This window comes from Apium graveolens, chromosome 11, assembly GCF_009905375.1.
Source record: "Apium graveolens cultivar Ventura chromosome 11, ASM990537v1, whole genome shotgun sequence".
Classification (NCBI taxonomy): domain Eukaryota; kingdom Viridiplantae; phylum Streptophyta; class Magnoliopsida; order Apiales; family Apiaceae; genus Apium; species Apium graveolens.
The window spans coordinates 170546616-170564722 of record NC_133657.1 but is presented as its reverse complement, the minus strand read 5'-3'; the positions used below and the strand labels follow the sequence as shown (position 1 = coordinate 170564722).

The following is an 18107-nucleotide window of genomic DNA, read 5'->3' as shown; positions in this document are numbered from 1 at the left end:
ATTATTGAGTTGTTCTGCTTCTAGAGCTCTCAATCTAAAGCGTAAATCACAAATTACCAATCATCCTCGATGACAAACATGTTCATCAATCCATCGAAAATATTTGCAGTCCCTCCTACCTTGAACACACCCAAGAAACCTCCTTCCGGCATTTGCCACCGTCCAAGCTGTTATTTGGACAACAAATCGACCACAATTCCAATATTCAGGCACAAATGAGCTTCGATTTTCACCCAATTGTGTGTAAGGCCTACGATTTTATATTTGGATAAAATATGATCCAACTTTTGAATCGGGTTATGTATGTACAACATGGGTTATAGCCGTCAGTTTGGAAAATTACAAAATAGCCACCTAACTTTTTCTTTTTTACTAACGGTGTTAGAACGAAGTTAACGCCGGTACACCTTTTGCACGAAAGTCTAAACTATAGGTACACATTATGCAATTTCTTAAAATATAGGTACACATTTTGCATTTTTGGCGAACTACGAGTACACATTCTGCATTTTAGTCGTAAACGTGATATATTTTTAATAAGAGAAATTATCAAAAATACTAACTTTTATAATTTTTTTAGTATTATTCTAAAAAGCCCTTTTGATAATTGTAAAAAATATAAGTTTTAAAAGATAGTAGTGTAAACTTATTTAACCTAATTCTCTCTCGCATGAGAGTTAGACGCTCCACAACCGTAGCCCCTATCCTCTTTTCCACCCTTTTTACCTATCTCCATCTCCATCCCCATCCCCATCTCCATCTCCTCATTTTGTTTACTTTTTTTTCAATAAAATCAAGATTTATTTCACAAAACTCGAAAAATTCATGGGAATTCTTCACTTTAGTTTTTCAGATCTAGTAAGGTAAGAGCTCGAATTTTATAATAAAATTCAGTTTTTGGATTCAAACTCTCTGGTCTAACAACATATTAAAATTTAGTGTTATTCCGAGATCTTTAAATTTTGGGTCTTTTTCGTTTTGTTATGTTTAAGTTATTATTTGTGCGTTTGATTGTCTCGCTTTATGCGATGTATCTCGTTTTGTGCGATGTGGTGGTTGTGTTGAAAATGAATTTAATGGTGTATTGGGAGATCTGAATATCTCGCATCAACAATACTTTCGGCAGATATATAGCTGGTGTCTGATAGGTAGATAGTTGGGTTGCGTTAGGAACGGTGGTGAAAATCGCATTTGCTCAACTCTTACAAAAAATATTTATTTATAACATGAGGCCTCTAAGCTCATTTATTGGAACTGAGTCCTCTGAACATTGCACTATCAATGAAATTAATGTGAGGGTCAATTGTGAAGTTATCATTTTCGGGGGAGATGCATGCTCGATTGTTTGAGAAATCATTATCTTTATTTTTAATTTTTATAATATTTGTATTCAGTTTGTTAAGGAATCCGGAAACAGAACGACTAATTGTTTACAGAACGACTAATTGTTTAGCTCTATTTATTATGATGGGGGTTTATACCGATTGAGTGTTTTTCAAGTTATTAATGAAATCTGCTTTAATTTTTGATAAAAAAAGTAGAAAAAAAATTGTAGTGTAATTGGTATCTGTTGGGCCGGGTCCGATCCATTCCAACTCATTCGTCCAAGACTACTTTCATTACTTTCCTAAAAAAGTCCAATCGAGATTGGGCCAACAAAATCCGACACAAAAAGATTCCAAAGCCTTCCCGCTTCCTGCCCGTAAATTTACACAACCCTCACATAAACCCCCAAAAAGCACAATCAATTTTGTTTCAATATGCATTCACCTAAACAACCGGAGATCCAAGAGCCAGTTGCCGCCGTGGCAGTTGAGGATGACGTGGAGGAAGAGGAAGCAATGGTGGGACCAGGTCCAGCTCCTCAAATTCGCCGCAAGCGTCCTCTCCAGTTCGAACAAGCTTATCTCGATTCTCTCCCCTCCGCCAATATGTATGCACCCCCCATCTATTTTTGTATATGCTTAAACTGTTTAGGTTTTATTACTTTATTGTGTCGATTTTATATCCCGCAATTCAGTGTATTGCCTCTTTCGTATTTCGAAATTATGTCAGTACTGTCTACTAGACGTCTCCAAAACAACTCACCCTTACAATGACATTTACTTCTTAGCTTACTAGTGTATTCCGTTTGTGTGTTAAGAGTATACTAGACCTAATTTTTGACATATTCGAGCTTCATATTGTGTTGTAAACTTGTAACCGTCGTGGTTGAGAACGAATAGGAGTTTCTTTTACTAATTTAGAGGGAATCCTAGAAAAATGCAAGATTGGGACATGTAACAAACCTGAAATGATATTAATTGGAATTTAACATTTTTCTAATATTTGAAATATATTAGCCCTGTGCTTGCATTTAACGAGCACACCGCGTTTCATCTCTAATTACTTCCTCCAAGCTTCAAATAATGTTAGGGTACATTTTAAGTTACTTGGCAGTAGGACTATTATTTTATTACTACTTGAGTTTACTAATTGGACCATTACTGTCACAAACCCAATACTAGGGTTTGTAACTTTTATGCTATAACTAAGAAAATGCGGAATAAAACTAGTATAAAGGGAAAAGCTAAAAGACAATATTCATTTTTCATAATCCCAAAGATGATAGTTGTCATACATATATAGCAGCCATGCTCCACTAAAGCCAAGACATGTGGCATTCTAATAACCAAGGATTTGTCACGCACAAACAATTATTCCTTGAGAAACGACATCGTAATTATTCCTTGAGAAACGACATCGTAATTATTCCTTGAGAAACGACATCGTATCAATACTCTATTTTAACTTGATCAAAACGATTATGTATTAGTCTCCCGCCAAAAGAACATTATAACCACGGTTGTGACAACTCCCCTTCTGTTAAAATAAACCTTGTCCTCAAGGCTGAAAATTAGGATATTTTTTGGTAAATTCCTCCCATAATTCCCAAGTAGCTTCAGCTGCTGTCCCCATTACTCCACTGTACCTATTTCCTTTCTTGAATAATTTTCTGTCAAGCACCACTGTAGGCTGCACTGAAGAAGTTACTTCCTCCATAAGCTATGGTAGGTTGAATTGAATTACCTCCTTGCTGCCAATCTTCTTTTTTAGCTGTGAAACATGGAAGGTAGGGTGTATTTTTACCCCTAGTGGTAATTCCAGCTGATAAGCAACCTTCCCAATCCTCTTTAAAACCTTGTAAGGACCAAAATATCTGGCTAATAATTTGTGGTTGCTTTTGGTCTGCACAGATGATTGCCTGTAAGGCTATAATTTAAGGTACACTTAATCATTCACCTGGAATTCTCTATCTGACGTTCCCTTGTTAGCAAACCAAATCATTCTTTCCTGGGCCTTCACTAAATTCTCCTTCACTAGCCTATGGACTTCCATCCTTTCTTTTAAAAGCTCATCAACAACCATGACTTTAGTTGTTGGAGTCTGAAAATTCACTGAGGGTGGTTGTTGATTATTTAGAGCCTTGTAAGGACTCATACCAATGGCAGAGTGGTGGGAGGTATTATACCACCATTCTGCCATAGAAAGCCATTTAGACCACTGTTTTGGTTTCTGACCAGTAGTACATCTCAAATACATTTCAATGCACTGATTCACCTTCTCTGTTTGACCATCAGTTTGAGGGTGTTATGTTGTGCTTAATTTGATCTTGGTCCCCTTGCTTGTAACAATTCTCCCCAGAATTTACTGACAAAGACAGGATCTCTATCTTAGATGATAGCTTTAGGCACACCATGTAACTTAACCACATTATCCAATACATGTTGGGTTACTGTGGTTGCCGTGTAAGGATGAGTAAGAGCAATTAAGTGGCAGTATTTAGTAAGTTTGTCAACAATTATCAAGATAGTATCCTTGTCGTGGGATTTTGGCAGCCCTTCAACAAAATCCATTGAGATAGTCTCCCAAGCTGCACCAAGTATTGGTAATAAGCCAGGAATTGGGACATGTTCATTCTTGTTTCTTTGGCAGACATCACACTCTTGCACCCATGTAACTACTTCCTGCTTAAGCTTGGACCAGTAAAACTAGTTCTCAATCCTCCTGGTGGTAGTTTGCACCCCGGAATGTCCACCGTTAGTACCACAGTGCAAAGCCTCAATGATCTTAATTCTCATATTAGCTGCTGAACCCACATAATATTTTCCTTGTCTTAACAGCAATTCATCTTGGAGGCTATAATCTGATGGCATAGCACAGTGAGTGTAAACTGTGTCAATAATTCTTGCACCCTAGTGTCCCCCTCATAATTGGCCTTAAGTTCAGTCTTCCAAGTTAGCCGCCTTATATGTATACCAGTGCATTCTCCAGCAGTTTCATGTAATCTTGACAATGCATCTGCCACTACATTGTCTTTTCCCTTCTTGTAGGATATAACATAATCAAATCCCAACATATTGGATAACCATTTCTGTTGTAGTAAATTTGTTAACTTCTGCTCCATGAAATATTTCAAGGTCTCATGATCTGTTTTAATAACAAATTTTTGATCAAGTAAATAAGTTCTCCACTTTTGTGTTGCTATGATTACTGCCAAAAATTCCTTCTCATATGTGGATAATCCCAGATGTCTTGGGCTGAGTGCCTTGCTAAGAAAGGCCAAGGGTTGCCCTTCCTGCATGAGTACAACACCTATGCCTATGTGACTAGCATTTGTTTCAACAATAAATAGCTTTGTGAAATCAGGCATTGCTAGCACAAGGGTACCGGACATGGCCATTTTTAATTTCTTAAAGGCTGCTTGAGCCTTTGTAGTCCAGTGGAGACCACCCTTTTTGAGCATCTGAGTTAGAGATTTAGCTAATATACCATAACCCCTTACAAACCGTCTGTAATAACCAGTAAGACCCAAAAACCCTCTCAAGGCTTTAAGTGTACTTGGCAGAGGCCATTGAATCATAGCTTGCACGTTTTATTATCTGCAGAAACCCCTTCCTTTGACACAATATGTCCCAAGTATTCAACAGAGTTAGCTGAAAAAGAGCACTTCTTCTTCCTGACATATAGCTAATGCGCCCTCAAGACATCAAAGACGAGCTGCAGGTGCTTTTCATGTGAATCCAAGTCAGGACCATAGACTAAAATGTCGTCAAAGAAAACTAGCACAAATTTTCTCTTGCATGCAGAAAATACATCATTCATTATAGCCTGAAATGAAGCTGGAGCATTATTCAACCCAAATGGCATCACCATGAATTCATAGTGACCCTCATGAGTCTTAAACGCAGTCTTATGAGTATCAGAAGGGTGAACTTTGATTTGGTGGTACCCGCTCCTCAAATCCAACTTGGAATATACAACACTTCCCTTTAACTCTGCCAATACTTCTTCAATTATGGGTATGGGGTACTTATTTTTAATTGTAAGTGAGTTGAGAGCCCTGTAGTCAACACACAACCTCCAGCTCATATCCTTCTTCCTCACCAACAACAAAGGAGATGCAAATGGTGAGGTGCTATGTCTCACAATTCCACTAGCCAGCATCTCTTTAACAATCTTCTCAATTTCATTTTTCTGCACATAAGGACATATGTAAGGATTTGAACTAACAGGATCGTTGCCTTCCTTCAATGGAATCAGGTGATCAATGGAATCAGGTGATCATGAGTTCGAGGCGAGGGTAATCCCTGTGGTTCTTCAAACAAATCAAAATAATGATTCAGAATTTTTCCTATTCTTGGGGGTATCTCTACAGATGCACCAGTCTCCCCTTCAATGGCCACAACTTGACATAAGAAACATACATCATCCTTGAGGCACACCTCAATGTTAGTAGTAGCTATGATTTTTCCAGTTGAAGCATTCAAGTCATTATGCAGCTCAACTCTTTGTCCTTTCCATTTGACTGTTATTACCCCATGCTGGAAATCAAAAACCATAGGGCTAACTAACTTCATTCAGTTCACTCCCAAGATAATATCATAACCCCCCAAAGGAAGCACATTCATATTGTAACTAAACTGTTCTCCTGACATACTCCACTTCACTCCCGGAGCCACCTGGTTGCAGGGTAACTTCTCACCATTAGCTATAGTTATGCTCAGATCAGTACAGTGACTTACTTGTAATTTCACCTGCTTAACTAATGATTGAGCTATAAACGAGTGGGAGGATCCACTGTCAATCAAGATACTGATCTTTCTGCTTTTGATGCTTCCTTGCAGCTTCAAGGTGTGCAACCCTTGTGTTCCAAATATAGCATGTAGGGACAAAGCAATTGAAACATTCCCTGTATTACCCTCTTCACCTTAAATCACCCACGGATTACACTCTTCCTCCAATTCCCAAAATAATTTAGGTTCATATGTTTCTCCAATCAACACTTCCTGATCATAAAAATTTGCTTATTTTTGCAAACGTGCCCAATACTGAACTTCTCATCACAGTTAAAACATAAACCCTTGCCTCTTTTTCCCATTATTTCACTATAACTCAACCGTTTTACCCCTGTAGGTAACCCCTTTGGACTGCTTTCCTTTAAGGGTGAGAAATTGAGCTTCCCAGGTTGCAAGGTTGGCTTGGTCACTGTCAATCCCGTACTCGCCTTAAAACTTTTGTTTCTTCTATCCATAACTTCAATCAAGGTTTCCTGGCCCCTTGCTTTATCTCTTGCCTCTTTCAAATTTAATGGCTTGTTAAGATACAGTGCTGACGAAATCTCTTCCTTGAGTCCACTCAAGAAACTGTCAACATAATAGCTCTCGTGGTGAGTTCCATCCACTGACACCGCATATTTCCTTAATTCCTCAAATTGGTTAATATACTCTTCCACTCGTCCTTTCTGTGTAAGCTTATTAAACTGACCCACAATATTTTCACACCCTCCCTTTGGAAAATCTATGATACACTAGCTCGATGAACTGCTCCGACATCATCCCTGGTTGTTCATTTAACACATTTTGGACCCATATGTCCGCTTCCCCTTCACAATGCAGTGTTGCAAATATAACTTTGGTTTTTGAGTCCATAAGAGGGTTAATCATGAAGAACTTTTCACACTTATTCACCCAACCCTAGGGTCCTTACCATCAAATCGAGGAAAATCCAATTTAGGTACCCTGAGAGGCCCAAATCCCATGTGTGGTTTACCCTGTACAGTGTCATTATTTTGGGACCAGGTGATATGGTGTTTGCTGGTGATTATGGAGGTTTTGGTTATGAAACAATGTTTTGCCCTTGTGATTGAAAAGTGGTTTGGGTGTAAGTAATCTGTTGGTACTGTGGAGGTGGCATGAAAGGGTGAGTCAACGGTGTATGTAGTGGTGAGGGTTTCTCAGGTATGAATGCTTGCGCTGTGTAACCATTATTATTGTACGGTACACCCTGACTAAAGTGGAGAGGGGGGTTTTGGGTGTAAACCCATCCCTGAGGGAAAACATCAGATTCCTTATGACCTGATTGAGCACTGTGAGATATTTCAGGAATAGGTGTGATTACTCTTTGATGAACACTTCCCTGCCCTTCCGTGTGTGCAATAAGTTGTGTACCAAAATGAGTTGGGGTTTGTTGGCCCTTACCTTGCGTTAGATCTGAATTCTCTCTGTTATTATCTGTAACGGGTTCCTTGTTAACGAACTTCATGAACTCTCCCACCCCAATCTTCGGATCTTCAGCTGCTTTAGTTAATAGCCCAACTTGATTAACAAGCGCCTCAATCTTGGTGTTAGTCTGCAACTGTTGTTCTCCCATCGTAGTTTGAATCTGCCCCACCACACCATTGATTTGTTCAATCCTCCCCTCCATGGCGGTGATGGATTTCTCATGTTTCCGTACGATCCCCTTGTCCGCCATGAGCCCAAGATGTGCTCTGATACCAAGTTGTCACAAACCCAATACTAGGGTTTGTAACTTTTATGCTATAGCTAAGAAAATGCAGAATAAAGCTAGAATAAAGGGAAAAGCTAAAAGACAATATTCATTTTTCATAATCCCAAAGATGATAGTTGTCATACATATATAGCAGCCATGCTCCACTAAAGTCAAGACAGATGGCATTCTAATGACTAAGGATTTGTCGCACACAATTGCTTATAACTGACAATTATTCCTTGAGAAACGACATCGTATCAATACTCTATTTTAACTTGATCAAAACGACTACGTATTAGCCTCCCGCCAAAAGAATATAATAACCACAGTTGTGACAACTACTATCTCAGTTCTCACCAAGTTACCTTGACGTACTTGTTACACCCGTCATTTCAAGCCTACCCAAGTCACTTTCACATGCTTATTACTATCCATTAACTTTGTAGTACAAGTGAATTTGTTTTCTGGTTATTTAGTTATGTTTTACTTACCCAAACAATTCTAGGAGTTGAGCTTAAATGAATAGAGTATCAAGGGTTTTATTTTCATGCTACCGAGAACTAATGTTTATACTCTTTATAGTCAATTGTTCAGTTATACTTTGTTAAAATCGGCAACAATAGTTTTACACCAATTTTTTATCATCTCTTAAGCTTGGGTACTAGCTAAAATCTTTAGTATGAGTAGAATAGTTGCTTTCCTGATTACTTTTATCCGGACGAAATGAACTTCCTTGTAGAGTATCTGTGTGTTCTAAGAATGCCTAGTTTACCTCCTCTTCAATTTTTTCTCTGATAAGTGTTTTACTATATTAATTTAATTAAATCATATTAACATGTTTAGTTATACTACCATAAAGCGTGCTTTCTTTTTTTTTGATTGCGATGACACGAGAAATGTGGCATATCACCAGTTGAACTCAAAGTTGAAATTGGAGCTGTCACCAGTTGCAAGACCCAGCTGGAGGCGCTCAGTATTATTGATGTTGCTTCTCAGTATTTCAGAAGCCGCCTCTGGGTGTTTTTTGTCGAAATTTGATCAGGTTCATCCAACAAACCGGGACGTTCACAATCAAAATATATGACATTATAGTCAAAAAATTACTACGATGTCACATCTGTCGATTGCGAACATCCTGGTTTGTTATATCTGACCGATAATCGACAAATAAACCTAGAGGCGGCTTATGAAATACTGAGGATCAACATCAATTATACTGAGTGCCTCCAACTGGGTCTTGCATTGGGTACTGGAACGGGTGAGATAGCTCCAATACACTTAAATTTCAACTTTAAGTTTAATAAGGTTGATTATAGGTATACCGATGACTCACGTCGCTTCCTCAAGTCTAAACAATTCGATTTTAAAGCGTGCGCTAGGAATTTTTAAATTGAAACCCGAAGCATGTGCCTGGCCTTGCTTTGCGCTTAAGCTGCTTTCGTATTGCAGTTTCAGTGACAGTGTAATTCAAACATGTTGGATCTCAAATTCTTGACATAGTTAGATTATATAATGTAGGGGTGACAATTTGAAAATCGGGTTGTTTTTGTGTTTGTAAAGGGACTAATTCAGATAGGGCTAAAAACTATTGAAATATAATAAATTTAAATAATTAAGTTTATAGTAATAAAATTCTTTTAAACGAGTCATAAAAAAGATTAGTTAGTGATAATTGGTAAGAAAGATAATGACATAATATATGCTGGAAAGAAGGTGCATAGCACCTAATATTGGACGGGTAAACATGTCCTCTTTTTGCATGGCCTGGTTATAAAGGCGTGTGTTGTCATTTTACAAGAAGTCTACTTTGAGCTTAGCAAATATTGTGACTTGCAGGGATTCCTAACCGTGTTTGTCATTTTACAGGTATGAGAAAAGTTACATGCATCGGGATGTGGTCACACATGTTGCAGTATCTGCAGCAGATTTTTTCATTACCGGTAGTCTTGATGGTAAGTCTACATTAGCATATATGCTTGTGGACATAAGTTGTAGATACGTACTGTATATGCAATTGTGCAGCAAACAATCGTGCGTATATATGACTAGTGTATATAGTGATATATATTTTATATTTTCAAGAGTTAATGTTGTGTTTTGTTTTCTGGACAAATTTAACTTACAGAACTTCCTTCCCTCGAATTGACTTCGCGGTGGCAGTTTGAAATGAAGTTTATTTTTCTCTCCCAAAAAAGAGATGTTGACAGAGTTTTGGATATCATAATCTTTTACTGATGCATCTACAGAAAAATTTTCAATTTAATCTAATGTGCGTTATGTTTTGTTACTTCTGATTGCTCGAGGAACAAGGAGACATTCATGTTGGTGGTGCTTGCCATATGTGTTATTACTTATAGCCTTATTACTTTTAGATTGTGTTCGGAGACGTGACATTCATTTCAAATGACATGAATTGAGTTATTATTTCATATTCTCAAACTTGAATTCTTGAATGTCATGGAATTGAACAAAATCTGAATTTGAATCCTTTTGAAAGCCAAACATTTCATTAAGACCAAATTTGTTGGTCAGAATTGACATCTAACAAGTGAAAGTTATAGCTTGTTCCTGTATTGGAAATTTTTCTGAACAGGATTATGAATGTAACTATCTTCTAGCGATGCATGTAACAGCATTAACAATTGATTTAATAAAAGTGAAGTATGCTGTATTACATGATTACTGGATGATATGTTATCTTTGTGGCCATCCTTAGTTTTGTTAATTTTGCTTTATTTCTTCTAGGACACTTAAAATTTTGGAAGAAAAAAGGAATGGGTATTGAGTTTGCAAAGCATTTCAGATCCCACCTGGGCCCTATAGAAGGCTTGGCCGTGAGTTTCCTGTCCTTAATCTTTGTTTTTGCTGTTCTGTTAATTCTTTCTGTTGGTTGTTCCACATTCTAGACATGTGAGATTTAAATAATACTTCTTCGCCGATTGTGTGCTTGGACTATAAGAAGTTTCATGCTTAAAAAACAAATTGATATGCCACAGGGTAATCTTGTAGCAGTCATTAATAATTAGGGAATTAGATTTGAATTCTATTTTCTTGCGGATGGATAAAAATTGTGATTAATCTCCCTTTTCCTTTTTCCATTGACAATCCTTGCTCATAATCTCATTTGTCATTACTCATTTCCCTTGCAAGTTTAAGAGACGCCATTTTCTGAGTGAATAGAGTAGTCAGATGTTATGTCTCTGCACTTATTATTGGATATGAGCACTCGTTTTATATGTTTGCATATTATGGTCCCATGATAAGGTTCTTGTAAAAGAGTTTTTGCATATTACTTATTTTAGGTCTTCCATATTTTAAGAGGACTTCTAACTTTCGTACTCTTGTTTAATTTTGATATAACTAAGAAAGCAAATATAGTTATTGTAATCATCATCTCCCTTTCCTGCTTTACTTCTGACCAACAAAAGCATTCTTAAGCCTTTATATGAGTTCCCCTGGAATTACAAGCTTGATCATAAGGTTAAATTTTGGTTATAATTTCTAAAATGGATTTGCGGCTTTAAAGTGGCTTCAGGCGGCCCATCCATTGCACTATGAAATCTGTGTAGCCTTAATAAGTGTGGAACGAAGATCTGAACATGATTGTGGTACCACTTTAGCTTATGACAAGGTAGAATAGGAGGTGAAACAGAAACTTTTCATGGAACTGTGAACACTTTAAGCAGGAAAATCTGAAACATTCTGAATTACAAATTAGGGTTTAGAGCACAGGAAACTCCATCACATGCTTGATTACTTTAAAAGGACCCTAGAACTTGTGTAGCAAGGAAAATCCAGCTCTCCTGCTACATTATGTTGACAATAGGGACGTAACCGTAGCCAAATAAAATTCCGGGTGTAAAAGCCAAGTCATGGGACTCAGTTGAGTGCTTAGTCCCCAACAAGGGACTAGTACATGTCGTGCGTTAGCTAAATACCTCATTAAGCTTGTGACTGATCCATGCCTCTCACTGTAGGTGCATAATTATAGTGCCAGGTTCATATTTGGGAGGAGCTTGTGACATAAGTTACTCGTATTTTATTATTTTTTGCGCCAGGCTTTACACCTTTCTTCACCCCCTTGTTCCTTCTGTAATGCTTAATGAAGGCATCTGAACAGTTTGTGGTTTTGACTGGAAAGTGGGAACAATTGTCTTGAAAATGGCTCGCTTCACTTGATTTATAGCGCACTATGTTTCTTTTACTAATTTGATAGGATTTTATGTTTTCAAATATGTTATGAATCCTGTCATGATTATGATCATCATTTTGACTTGGTTTAACTATGTAGGTCAGTGTTGACGGTTTACTTTGCTGCACAATTTCAAATGACCATTCTGTAAAAATTTACGATGTGGTCAACTATGACATGATGGTTATGCTGCGACTTCCATACATACCTGGTACTGTTGAATGGGTTTACAAACAAGGGGATGTCAAAGCTAAACTTGCAGTTAGCGATCGTAATTCCCCATCAGTGCATATTTATGATGCTCGGGATGGTTCAAGTGAAGCCATTATCTCAAAAGATGTATGTCATTTTGATAAGTTTTACCTGAGTGTTAATGTGTAACCTTCCATTCTTGCTCTTATGAGTTATTTTGTCGCTCACAGATACACTTGGGCCCAGTAAAGGTTATGAAGTACAACCAAGTACTTGATTCTATGATTTCAGCAGATGATAAGGGTATTATTGAGTACTGGAACCCTTCCACACTTAAGTTCCCAGAAGATGAGTACGTGTAACATATTTACCTTGTTGGCGTGTATATCTTGTTGCACATTAGCATAGTCCAACCATAAATAAAGAAGATTTAAGTGTAGTAGATAAGATATATTTCGATATATATTTGCTAATTCTGTGATTCTGTCAATTTCTAGGTTGTTCCCTTATATATAGTATTCTGTGCAGTACACAGATCTGAGTTTGTAGTATCCCAACATAATATTATCAATTTGTATCAAATTATCTTACTGACAGAGCTTCTTGTCTATTTTATGGCATCCTAAATATAGTCTATATTTTGTTGGTTGTATACAGGGTGAAGTTCGAATACAAAAGTGACACTGACCTCTTTGAAATTTTGAAATGTAAAACAACTGTTTCTTCAATTGAGGTAAACTACTCTTATGATTTTACTATGTTATTTGTACTAATACTATATTGTCTTGTTATGAACTTGAGCATTTACAAAACACACAAACATGTACCTGTGATCTTGTTTGAAAATCTCTGCATGTGAGGTGTAGTTCTCTTATTCAGTATGAAGGGTACATTCTTGTATGGTTTTCAGGTAAGTCCCGACGGTAAGCAATTTTGCATCACATCACCGGATCGCAGAATACGTGTATTTTGGTTCAGAACAGGCAAACTAAGACGGGTTTATGATGAGTCCTTAGAGGTATGCTATAAATCTTTAATCATGTTAATTTACAATGTTTTGTTCCATAAAAATGTCTTTAAGATAAAGCCTTTGTTTTTATTAGGTAGCACAAGATCTACAGAGAAGCGATGCCCCTTTATACCGGCTTGAAGCTATTGATTTTGGACGAAGGATGGCTGTTGAGAAGGAATTTGAGAAAACAGAAAGTGCCCCACAGCCAAATGCGCTATTTGATGAAAGTTCTAACTTCCTTCTTTACGCGACCCTCCTTGGCATTAAAGTAAGACATGTGATGCCCTGAAATTGCATACTTGCATAAATATGTTGATATGCAATATAATCCTCTGAGGTACTTTTCTCTTTTTATGTATCTAATGTACTTATATTGTACTTGTGTTTTTAGGTTGTAAATTTACATACAAATAAAGTCTCCCGAATTCTAGGGAAGGTGGAGAACAATGATAGATTCTTGAGGATTGCCTTGTATCAAGGTGATCGGAGCAGCAAAAGAGTACGAAAAATTCCTGCTGCTGCTGTGAATGCAAATGAAAGCAAAGAACCTCTCATAGATCCTACGCTATTATGTTGTGCTTTCAAGAAACACCGCATTTATTTGTTCAGGTAGTACAAGTGTTGAAGCACATTTAGTAGAATTTTAAGTCTTATTATTTTTCGTAGATGCACCGATTAAGGTATATATCTGGAGGTAATTTTAAATTATAAGTTCTCATTTTAATAAAATATAGTTCTTTTAATTGTGTTAGCATAAATGTAGTAAGAAATACCACCGATGACTTCATCATGTTAATATCCGAACTAATATTAATGCATAATCCAAACTAAATGTACCCCCGCCTGTAGAAAAGGTCTCGGGTGGGTAAGATGCATGCCTCATATTTAGTTGTTTACTCTCTTCATGAACAGCCCAAGCCTCTCTGGCCCCTTTCTAGATTTTTTAATTTGGAAAATAGTATTCTGCTCCTCCTTTGTGTCTAGATGCTTGAACATCTTCTAATACGCCTTATATTTTAGCCTGTGTCACAGATTTTTCAGCAGTCCTATCTCTTTCTTATGCGCATACTACATTCTCATGCAGCTTATGATTTTCTGAAAAGGATCAATTGAAATCCTCCAATTAATTATGCTAAACAAACATGTCCCCTTTGAGTTGTGTGATAAGAAATGCTCATCGCACTCTTGATATGACCTAAGTCCTTTGTGATTAGTGGTCAGTAAAAACTACTCTGTATATATTAGCACAATGAATTAACAAAAAAAATGTTATTTTGGATTTAGATACATGATATTCATGTTGAGCTTGATATTCTATTTCTTTTGTGGCATTACTTACATTCTTCATGGTGTTATTAGCCAGAGAGAACCGGAAGAGCCTGAAGATGCAACAAAAGGCAGAGATGTTTTCAATGAAAAACCTCCTGCTGATGAACTTCTTGCTGTGTCCGATATTGGAAAATCTTCCACGACATCACTTCCAGACAATGTGGTAGGTTTCTTCATTTAGCTGTTTTTGTGAAACATCATTAAGACACATGGCTGATGGCCCACGATCACGTGAATCTCTTTAGGAGAATCTTTTTTGTTTTACAGTTAACTTTACCTTCTCAATTTTAATTTCTTTTCTACTGTAGACCATTTCTTTCTAGTTTCTTTAATGGTAAAAATGGTGGTGAAAGTTGCAAATTTTGTAATTGAAGAGTTATAAAAATAATATGCAGTGGTCAGAAAAAACGGAAATACTAGACCTGAGCATTTTTCCGTTACTTCCCAAAGTTGGTTTTAATTCGATAAAAAAATATAACAAGTTATCTCAACTTGTCATTTTCATTTAAAACAACTGCTTTTAGGGTATGAATAGTGACATTATATTTCACTTCCAGATGTTTAAAACTAAGTTATATAGAAGAATGTTATTACTGCCCTATCTTCGAGTTATCCTTTTTCATTTTCGTGCTCTCTGAGTTTTTCACTGTTTTAATGGTCTCTATTCTTATTGATAATGTGCCAGATTGTGCACACTACATTGGGTGACGTTCACATGAAATTGTATCCAGAAGAATGTCCTAAAACTGTGGAGAACTTTACAACCCACTGCCGGAATGGATATTATGATAGTTTGATTTTTCATCGGGTCATCAGAGGTTTTATGATACAGACTGGAGATCCTTTGGGAGATGGTACTGGTGGGCAATCTATATGGGGAAGGGAGTTCGAGGATGAGTTCCACAAAAGGTGATAATCATTATATTATTGTGAGCATCTATTATGTTATGATTATCAGAATGCTGCATGGGAATGCTACTGTAATAACTTATAACTTTAATCTTTATATCATTAACATATTGATAAACATATTCAAGATCATACTGGAACTGAGGTTTAAAAGAAGACAGAAAGAAGGGAAAGGGTTGGTGGGTAAGATGGAACATGAGTATATACTTAATCTTCAGCAGACTAGAATTTTGTAGTTAACTAATTAAACACCAGGGAGTAATTGGAATATGCAAATGCACATTTCCAATGCATCTGTTCCCAGTATCTGTATCTAATATAATTGTAAAATGTGGTTGAGATGTGATTGTTAGGCTTTATCTGTTATCATGGTTAGAACTTAGAAGTACTTTTTGTAGCACTTGTATATTAATATCATCCACACATCAAAGAGAATAAGTATACTCAACCTTAGATGACCAGCACGAGGCCCCATTGGCTGTGTAGATGGCAGTGATCTCCATTTAATTTACCGATATTGTCTTATAAACATACTTATGAATTTTTGATATCCAGTTCCCATGGAAACAAATTTATTACTTCAAGGAAGAAATGTAGACAGAGTTTTAAACAATCATGTCACATGATATAGCTTGTACACGTAGGTTTTAACAAACATATCATATGATAGCTTTGTATGGTTATACAGATTATACCAGAAGCCTTGTTGCGAATCTGCAATATTAAAGTACTTTGGTTTATAATAAAGCTTATATTCCGTGCTATGCACAGTTTTTTTTTAATTTGTTGTTATTCTGTGATTTTTATTCTAATATATTAATTTTATGAGTTGTTTCAACTCTTCCAACAATATTGTTATTTGTATTAAATGTTGTGTGCAGAATTATTATTATATTGTTAATCATATTAATTGTTTATATTGTACTGTTTGCAGTTTACGGCATGATAGGCCTTTCACAGTCTCGATGGCAAATGCAGGACCAAACACTAACGGCTCACAATTTTTTATCACCACTGTCGCCACTCCATGGCTGGACAATAAGCACACTGTTTTTGGTAGAGTTGTGAAGGGAATGGATGTGGTACAGGTACGGACGGACCTTTACAGTATCAAACATTGTCTGACCGTTAATTAATTCCTCTTTTCCTGTCTTTTCATTCTAGAAATATCTGTCACTGCTATGGTATACAGTATTGTTCAGCTTCTAAATTTACAGACTCAAATGTGAAAACATTGAATGTGAAGTTCATGGCTGCTAATGTTGGACTTCTATGTATTTTTACTGCATTTAGAAGCTATATCCACTATTTGATGCTAGGTGAAATACTGATGAGATTTTTCAGACTGTTAAAAGTGTTAAACAGCAGAAATGTAGCAAATGATATATAATTATGTTTGTACTCTGCAGCCATGTTGGTAGATGGGATTAATGTATTGTTTATATGCCAGTAAATCGTAGTCATATGTTTAACCTTTCATTAATCTATGTTTGTACAGGATATAGAAAGAGCGAAGGTAGACAAGCAAGACAAACCATATGATGACATAAAAATCCTAAATGTGACTGTTCCCAAGTAGTAGGGCCATCCTTTGATCTGTTCAACCTACCTTTGATAACTTAACAGGTACACCTTGACCAGAAATAAACTTCTAATCATTCTATTATGGTGTTAAACTGTGTCAATTACTATATAACAGAACTTGAAAGTTCCAAATTTTGGTAGGTTTAAGCCGGAAATATAAACCGTTTTTATTGATAACAGTGTGTATATATGCTATTACATCACTATAAGACACCTTTATTAATGCACTTATTTTTTTAATTATTTTTGTAGTGATTATGTTTGTTGTTCTAGGCGTTGCTTGCTCAAGATGACGTTCCTTTGTGAAGTACTCACTGCTGTATGCACATGAACAGATATAGATAATGGCTTAAAAGAGGTTGTCGATTCCACATCTGTGTAGTTTGCAGTCAATCTACATTTCCTTGCATTTGCTACTTTGAGGCTATGTACTCTTCAGTTCATCAAAGGAAATTAGAAGCAACTCTGCTCTTATTTTTTCGAGCTTTTCTCGAACATTAAGTTTACAATCTGTATTTGTAACAAATTTAAGTGGTTTCTTCTGTTTTGATTTTCCGCGCCTAGACAGTCTTAAATGCAGTAGGGACAGTACATTACTGAGGTTATTTTGATGGAAAATGTTTGGTGCACAGAATGGTGTATAAAATTTTGTACATAATGTCATGTGGTGTGTTTTAATTGGAATGACCCCCTGCATTTACATCAACAAAAACAATAAAACACCCCACATCAAATGTCATGTCATTTTGTACAAATATTTTGTACAAAATTATGTAAACCTAGCCGTACTCTATTTTTATTCCATTTACAGACTTTTAGGATTAACCTCTAAACTTGATACAGAAAAAGGTGTCTTTTCATTTTCTCTTCCCTTTTAGTTTCTTGAGACAATATGGAAACTTTTATTTTATATTAGTCAGTTTAGCTATTGTTTTCATGCACACACAGGTTCTGCATTGTGTGGCCTCTTGTATAAATAGAAAACGTGTGCAATATTTTTCTGTGTTGCATATTCTAAATAACTTGCACGACCAAAAATAGGAGTTCAAATTTGATGGATTAATTGAAATTTTATAT

At 36.4% G+C, this 18107-nt stretch overlaps 1 protein-coding gene across 2 annotated transcripts; it reads left to right on the top strand.

The window, feature by feature from the left end:
- Positions 1 to 1662: 1662 nt before the first annotated feature.
- Positions 1663 to 17708, top strand: LOC141698239 (peptidyl-prolyl cis-trans isomerase CYP71). 2 transcript variants are annotated; one of them, XM_074502909.1, is made up of 14 exons: positions 1663 to 1933; positions 9679 to 9764; positions 10558 to 10646; positions 12104 to 12343; positions 12427 to 12548; positions 12854 to 12929; positions 13107 to 13214; positions 13300 to 13476; positions 13600 to 13817; positions 14568 to 14700; positions 15223 to 15446; positions 16381 to 16534; positions 16945 to 17072; positions 17304 to 17708. In XM_074502909.1, exons 1-13 carry the CDS (start codon positions 1761 to 1763, stop codon positions 17023 to 17025), a joined length of 1881 nt encoding a protein of 626 aa, XP_074359010.1. In that variant the 5' UTR covers positions 1663 to 1760; the 3' UTR covers positions 17026 to 17072; positions 17304 to 17708. The 2 variants fall into 2 exon arrangements, with proteins under 2 accessions (XP_074359010.1, XP_074359009.1); XM_074502908.1 differs by having other exon boundaries at positions 17283 to 17708.
- The last annotated feature ends 399 nt before the right edge of the window (positions 17709 to 18107 follow it).